At 50.8% G+C, this 7,817-nt stretch overlaps 1 protein-coding gene across 1 annotated transcript in view; it reads left to right on the forward strand.

Annotated features, from left to right (window-relative positions):
- Window positions 1-872: 872 nt before the first annotated feature.
- Window positions 873-7,817, forward strand: part of LOC108800285 (serine/threonine-protein kinase N1-like) — an 81,286-nt gene continuing 74,341 nt past the window's right edge. Inside the window, exon 1 of the mRNA XM_018572257.1 lies at window positions 873-952. Coding sequence (XP_018427759.1) covers window positions 917-952 — 36 coding nt within the window. The 5' untranslated portion in view covers window positions 873-916. The remainder of the gene's footprint in view (window positions 953-7,817) is intronic.

A 7,817-nucleotide genomic window follows, 5' to 3' on the forward strand; every position in this document is an offset into this window, starting at 1 on the left:
ACCGGCTCTATAGATGGAGAGTTGGGGCGCTCAGCTCATTGCCTTCTCCCTGCAGAGAGCGGCGACTGCCAGTCACCTCCTCCAGGGGGATTCCCCCCTCCCCCAATGCTCATTGGCGGGACAGGAAGGCGAGGGGGCGGACACAGCTGACTGTGGCTCTAGAGGGGCAGAGCCAGATGTCCATAAGGCAGAGGGGTGGCCCCCCGACAATGTTGCCAGGATCCTTCCCGGCTGCAGTTGCGGCTCTGCGCTGTCAGCATATAGCAGCCAGTAGCCCGCTACATCACAGGAGGACATTTGTACAAAAATACTGTATAATAATAATAGTAAAAAAAAAAAGTAATAATAATAATACTGATGATATGATAATAATAATAATAAATAAATAAATAATAATAGTGATTTTGGCGCGCTGGCCTCGGTGACATCTTTGTTGCGATTTCACATAATGAAAAGAAAATGTTTCCATGAAAGGAATTGGACTTCTTTATCTCTTTATTTGGAGAGAAGTGGACGTCCCCTCTAAGCGCGGCGCGCACACACGTGTTGCAGATGCGTCGGTGTGGGTGACGTTGTGCAGGACTCCCGGGTCCCGGTCGGGGGGTGTGGTGGTCCCGGTGTGGGGGGATGATGGACCCGGCGGTGTAGAGGGGAGTGTGCGGCCGATCTCCTCCTCACCATACTACGCTCCCTCACTGCGGGCGCTATATACCTCTGTGTGTGACCCTCGCTGGTGACAATGACGAGCTGGCGGCGCTGAGCGCCGTGTACAGGAAATGCCGGGAGGGACCAGCAGAGGGAGAGAGACACTCTGTGTGTGTGTGTGTGTGTGTGTGTGTGTGCGACACACCATGTCATCCTGTGTGTGTGGCCGGTGACACCCTGACTCTGCGTGTCACACATCCAGTGTCAGAGAATGCCGCACACCCCGACCCGGGAGCACCATGCACAGGTACGGGGGTCTGCGGGGGAGGGGAGGTCACTCGTGTTGGGTGTCTTTGTGTCGCTCGCTCCTCTCTTTTGTGTTCTTCTCATTGTTACAATGTTGTTGTTGTTGTTGTATCCTTTATTGTAACATATTCCGGGATCTGACCATACACTGTATGATCTGATTGTACCGGCTGCTGTCAGCTCGCCGCACACGATACAATGTGATTGTACGATCTCCTGTAAGCTCGCCGCACGCGATACAATGTGATTGTACGGCTCGCCGCACACGATACAATGTGATTGTACGATCTCCTGTAAGCTCGCCCCACACGATACAATGTGATTGTACGATCTCCTGTAAGCGTGCCGCACACGATACAATGTGATTGTACAATCCGCTTTAGATCTGCCGACAACCATGGAGCGCCAGGACCGGCCGGATTGGACACAAGTGAAGCGGATGGGTTTTGTAGTTCATCATATTTCATCGTCTCTGGCGGTACAAAGATTGCGCCGTGCGTGGGGTGATTCCCGGGGGCATACACATTACATTCTCTGTACAATCAATGCCGTGTAATGTGAGGACGTCATCCAACCAATCAATCTGCACGCAGTCCGGCCGGTCCCGGCACTACAGAGATAGAAAGCAGATTGTACAATCAGATTGCAGCCTGTGTGGTGAGGTTGAAGGAGATTGTACAATGTATGGTCACGTTTAGGGCCCATGTAGGTTATGCTCCTTATACATGTGTGTGCGTTGTGTGGGGCAGTGTGGTGCGTTGTGTAGGGGGCAGTGTGGTGCGTTGTGTAGGGGGCGGTGTGGTGCGTTGTGTAGGGGACGGTGTGGTGCGTTGTGTAGGAGTGAGGTCAGGTACTGAGGTTGGAGGAGAAGGCCGGGCTCGCAGTCTCCGCTCTAATTCATCCCAAAGGTGTTCTATGGGGTTGAGGTCAGGACTCTGTGCGGCCAGTCACGTTCCTCCCCCCCCCAAACTCCCCCATCCATGTCTTTATGGACCTTGCTTTGTGCACTGGTGCGCAGTCATGTTGGAACAGGAAGGGGCTGTCCCTTGGCACAATGCAGTCAGGCAAGTACCGTTCCCCTGGCAACCGCCAAACCCAGACACGTCCATCGGATTGCCAGACAGAGAAGCGTGATTGGTCACTCCAGAGAACACGCCTCCCCTTCTCTAGAGTCCAGTGGCGGCGCGCTTTACACCACGGCATCCCACGCTTTGCATTGCACTTGGTGATGTGCGGCCTGGATGCAGCTGCTCGGCCATGGAAACCCATTCCATGAAGCTCTCTATGCACTGTTGTTGCACCAATCTGAAGGCCGCATGGAGTTTGGAGGTCTGTAGCTATTGACTCTGCAGACAATCGGCGACTTCTGCGCACTGTGCGCTTCAGCATGAGCTGACCCCGCCCTGTCATGTGACGTGGCCGACCACTTCCTGGCTGAGTTGCTGTTGTTCCCAGTTGCTTCCACTTTGTTATAATCCCAGTAACAGGTGACCGCGGAATATTCAGTAGCCAGGAAATGTCACGGATCACCTGAATCCAATGATTTGGAGGGGCGTCCCAATACTTTTGGCAATATAGTGTATATAGAGGAATCAGGACCTCCTTCCTCCTGGAATCATCTGAAATAAGCCCCCCAAATCTCTCCCTCTGTAGTTCTTGGTAACAGTGTACCCCCCATATACTGTAGAAATATAAGGCACGCTATCTCCAAACACATCCATGTTACACTACACCAAAAGGACTGAACATTTTTCTGGTAATGATGTCGCCCCGGCTGTGAATGAGCCTTTGTTCAGGAGACGCGGGGTCTCAGTTATCCGCTGAAACCAGCAGAAAAAAAATGGCATATGTCAAAAACGTACGAGAGCGGAATGTCATTGTAACGCACACGCATGTGCTGGACTACAGCTGAATACACTGTGATATCTTCCACACTTCCTGTACTCCATTTTAAAGTGTATCTAAGGACAAACATATCATATATTGCAGCGTGCCGGCTTAGCTTGCGGTGGCTGCATTAGATCTCATATTCACATGTCCAAAACAAACAAACAATTGGGTTAATAAAGCTTTTCAAACGCTTTGCATGACAAACGCCCCTTGTATCTGAAGTGCAAACAAACCTATAGTGCAGGGGGCGCCCACAATTTTTCGTCTGGAGATCTACTTTTCAAGTGATGAGATCAATCTAATATCTACGAAAAAACACCTGCGTTCAGGGGCGGGAGGGGGCGTGGCGGTGCATTGGAGTCAATGGCACCGCAGCCACGTCCCCCGCCCGCACCCTGAACGCAGGTGTTTTTTCGTAGATATTAGATTGACATTGGTGCCTGCGTTCCGGTCCAGTGCGATCTGCAGAAATGCTGCAAGCACTGTTTTCGCAGATCGCATTGGACTGGAACGCAGGTACTAATGTGCGGAAGGTCGCACTGCGGGCGGAGGGCATGCCTGCGGTGCGATCGACTTCAATGCAACCCCACGCCCCCTCCCGCCCCTGAACGCAGGGAGAGGGCCGACTTGCTTTCCAGTGCATTCTAGAGGCCAAACACTCTGGAACTTTGTGGTGTGAACCGGCTCTCTCTCTTGGCTGTCTCTTTTCTCTGTCCTCGCTCTCTCCCCTGTTTCTATCTTCTGTCTCTCTTCTCTCACTTTCTCTGCTGTCTCTTCTCTCACTTTCTCTGCTGTCTCTTCTCTCACTTTCTCTGCTGTCTCTTCTCTCACTTTCTCTGCTGTCTCTTCTCTCACTTTCTCTGCTGTCTCTTCTCTCACTTTCTCTGCTGTCTCTTCTCTCACTTTCTCTGCTGTCTCTTCTCTCACTTTCTCTGCTGTCTCTTCTCTCACTTTCTCTGCTGTCTCTTCTCTCACTTTCTCTGCTGTCTCTTCTCTCACTTTCTCTGCTGTCTCTTCTCTCACTTTCTCTGCTGTCTCTTCTCTCACTTTCTCTGCTGTCTCTTCTCTCACTTTCTCTGCTGTCTCTTCTCTCACTTTCTCTGCTGTCTCTTCTCTCACTTTCTCTGCTGTCTCTTCTCTCACTTTCTCTGCTGTCTCTTCTCTCACTTTCTCTGCTGTCTCTTCTCTCACTTTCTCTGCTGTCTCTTCTCTCACTTTCTCTGCTGTCTCTTCTCTCACTTTCTCTGCTGTCTCTTCTCTCACTTTCTCTGCTGTCTCTTCTCTCACTTTCTCTGCTGTCTCTTCTCTCACTTTCTCTGCTGTCTCTTCTCTCACTTTCTCTGCTGTCTCTTCTCTCACTTTCTCTGCTGTCTCTTCTCTCACTTTCTCTGCTGTCTCTTCTCTCACTTTCTCTGCTGTCTCTTCTCTCACTTTCTCTGCTGTCTCTTCTCTCACTTTCTCTGCTGTCTCTTCTCTCACTTTCTCTGCTGTCTCTTCTCTCACTTTCTCTGCTGTCTCTTCTCTCACTTTCTCTGCTGTCTCTTCTCTCACTTTCTCTGCTGTCTCTTCTCTCACTTTCTCTGCTGTCTCTTCTCTCACTTTCTCTGCTGTCTCTTCTCTCACTTTCTCTGCTGTCTCTTCTCTCACTTTCTCTGCTGTCTCTTCTCTCACTTTCTCTGCTGTCTCTTCTCTCACTTTCTCTGCTGTCTCTTCTCTCACTTTCTCTGCTGTCTCTTCTCTCACTTTCTCTGCTGTCTCTTCTCTCACTTTCTCTGCTGTCTCTTCTCTCACTTTCTCTGCTGTCTCTTCTCTCACTTTCTCTGCTGTCTCTTCTCTCACTTTCTCTGCTGTCTCTTCTCTCACTTTCTCTGCTGTCTCTTCTCTCACTTTCTCTGCTGTCTCTTCTCTCACTTTCTCTGCTGTCTCTTCTCTCACTTTCTCTGCTGTCTCTTCTCTCACTTTCTCTGCTGTCTCTTCTCTCACTTTCTCTGCTGTCTCTTCTCTCACTTTCTCTGCTGTCTCTTCTCTCACTTTCTCTGCTGTCTCTTCTCTCACTTTCTCTGCTGTCTCTTCTCTCACTTTCTCTGCTGTCTCTTCTCTCACTTTCTCTGCTGTCTCTTCTCTCACTTTCTCTGCTGTCTCTTCTCTCACTTTCTCTGCTGTCTCTTCTCTCACTTTCTCTGCTGTCTCTTCTCTCACTTTCTCTGCTGTCTCTTCTCTCACTTTCTCTGCTGTCTCTTCTCTCACTTTCTCTGCTGTCTCTTCTCTCACTTTCTCTGCTGTCTCTTCTCTCACTTTCTCTGCTGTCTCTTCTCTCACTTTCTCTGCTGTCTCTTCTCTCACTTTCTCTGCTGTCTCTTCTCTCACTTTCTCTGCTGTCTCTTCTCTCACTTTCTCTGCTGTCTCTTCTCTCACTTTCTCTGCTGTCTCTTCTCTCACTTTCTCTGCTGTCTCTTCTCTCACTTTCTCTGCTGTCTCTTCTCTCTCTCTGCTGTCTCTTCTCTCTTTCTGCTGTCTCTCTTCTCTCTTTCTGCTATCTCTCTTTCTGCTGTGTCTCTTCTCTCTTTCTGCTGTCTCTCTTCTCTCTCTGCTGTCTCTCTGCTGTCTCTCTTCTCTCTGCTGTCTCTCTTCTCTCTCTCTCTCCTGTCTCTTCTCTCTCTTTCTGCTGTCTCTCTTCTCTCTCTCTCTCCTGTCTCTTCTCTCTCTTTCTGCTGTCTCTCTTCTCTCTCTCTCTCCTGTCTCTTCTCTCTCTTTCTGCTGTCTCTCTTCTCTCTCTCTCTCCTGTCTCTTCTCTCTCTTTCTGCTGTCTCTCTTCTCTCTCTCTCTCCTGTCTCTTCTCTCTCTTTCTGCTGTCTCTCTTCTCTCTCTCTCTCCTGTCTCTTCTCTCTCTTTCTGCTGTCTCTCTTCTCTCTCTCTCTCCTGTCTCTTCTCTCTCTTTCTGCTGTCTCTCTTCTCTCTCTCTCTCCTGTCTCTTCTCTCTCTTTCTGCTGTCTCTCTTCTCTCTCTCTCTCCTGTCTCTTCTCTCTCTTTCTGCTGTCTCTCTTCTCTCTCTCTCTCCTGTCTCTTCTCTCTCTTTCTGCTGTCTCTCTTCTCTCTCTCTCTCCTGTCTCTTCTCTCTCTTTCTGCTGTCTCTCTTCTCTCTCTCTCTCCTGTCTCTTCTCTCTCTTTCTGCTGTCTCTCTTCTCTCTCTCTCTCCTGTCTCTTCTCTCTCTTTCTGCTGTCTCTCTTCTCTCTCTCTCTCCTGTCTCTTCTCTCTCTTTCTGCTGTCTCTCTTCTCTCTCTCTCTCCTGTCTCTTCTCTCTCTTTCTGCTGTCTCTCTTCTCTCTCTCTCTCCTGTCTCTTCTCTCTCTTTCTGCTGTCTCTCTTCTCTCTCTCTCTCCTGTCTCTTCTCTCTCTTTCTGCTGTCTCTCTTCTCTCTCTCTCTCCTGTCTCTTCTCTCTCTTTCTGCTGTCTCTCTTCTCTCTCTCTCTCCTGTCTCTTCTCTCTCTTTCTGCTGTCTCTCTTCTCTCTCTCTCTCCTGTCTCTTCTCTCTCTTTCTGCTGTCTCTCTTCTCTCTCTCTCTCCTGTCTCTTCTCTCTCTTTCTGCTGTCTCTCTTCTCTCTCTCTCTCCTGTCTCTTCTCTCTCTTTCTGCTGTCTCTCTTCTCTCTCTCTCTCCTGTCTCTTCTCTCTCTTTCTGCTGTCTCTCTTCTCTCTCTCTCTCCTGTCTCTTCTCTCTCTTTCTGCTGTCTCTCTTCTCTCTCTCTCTCCTGTCTCTTCTCTCTCTTTCTGCTGTCTCTCTTCTCTCTCTCTCTCCTGTCTCTTCTCTCTCTTTCTGCTGTCTCTCTTCTCTCTCTCTCTCCTGTCTCTTCTCTCTCTTTCTGCTGTCTCTCTTCTCTCTCTCTCTCCTGTCTCTTCTCTCTCTTTCTGCTGTCTCTCCTCTCTCTGCTGTCTATCTTCTCTCTCTGCCGTCTCTCCTCTCTCTCTGCTGTCTCTCCTCTCCCTCTGCTGTCTCTCTTCTCTCTCTGCTGTCTCTCCCCTGTCTGTCTTTTCTTACCTGCACTGCAGCAGCTTCCCTGGTCTCCTCTCGCGCGCCGGCGTCCTGTCCTCCCGCGGTGCTCCTGTGGCCGAATGTGGCCGTCTGACGCATTTAGCCGGCAGCCGCACGAGCACCGCAAGAGGACAGGACACAGGTCAGTGAGCCAATCGCGATCTACCAGTGGTCGCTTTGCGATCGACTGTTAGATCGCAATCAACCTAATGGGCACCCCTGCTATAGGGGGTTCAGAAGCATTTAAGACTTAATGCCTTGAGCACATAGCCTAAGTTTTCTTTTTCAGGCTTGTTTTCCTTAATTTTTACTGGCTGATCTTGCCAGTAACATACTTCCTGTCCTAGGGTGACAACGCTCACCTTACTGTATCAATGGAGGAGCGGACTTGTCACCCCGGGACAGGACTACAAAACACTCTCCTCTCCGCTTCTCTACTCTTCTCCATAACCTAGAGGGGAGGTGTCCTATAGTACATAGGGAGTACGGAGGCGTGACAACGAAGTTCCAGGGGCCCCGGCGGTCGGAGAAGGATCAACGCGCCGGGGGCGCGGGCGTGAATAACCCACCGGTGCCCGACGTCGGCGAAACAACGCCTTTTGCCGGACGCAGATGGGTGGGCGGGTGTCCGAGGTCGAAAGGAGGATATTCTTCAAACGTGCATCGGGAGGGTCGAAGCTCCGGAGTCCAGGGGGCGTGAAAGGGCCCGCGGCGCAGCGTTCGGGGTGCAAGAAGAAAGGGGAGTCCATTTTCGCAGCAACGCCGAGGTCGATCAGTCCAAGTGTTGAGACTCTCCTGGCCCGGGGGAACCCTAGACGTCTCGCTGCCTGAGGCTAGGCAGTTGGGGTGCTTGTGATGCACTTTCCGGGGTAGGGGTGGTCGTTGGCTATGGGCAAGTAACTCTTGGTGCGCGTTATGGGGGGGGGGGGGGGGGGTGGTTTTGGTGGC

This window comes from Nanorana parkeri, unplaced genomic scaffold (genome assembly GCF_000935625.1).
Source record: "Nanorana parkeri isolate BGI_ZX_2015 unplaced genomic scaffold, ASM93562v1 scaffold1980, whole genome shotgun sequence".
Classification (NCBI taxonomy): Eukaryota; Metazoa; Chordata; class Amphibia; order Anura; family Dicroglossidae; genus Nanorana; species Nanorana parkeri.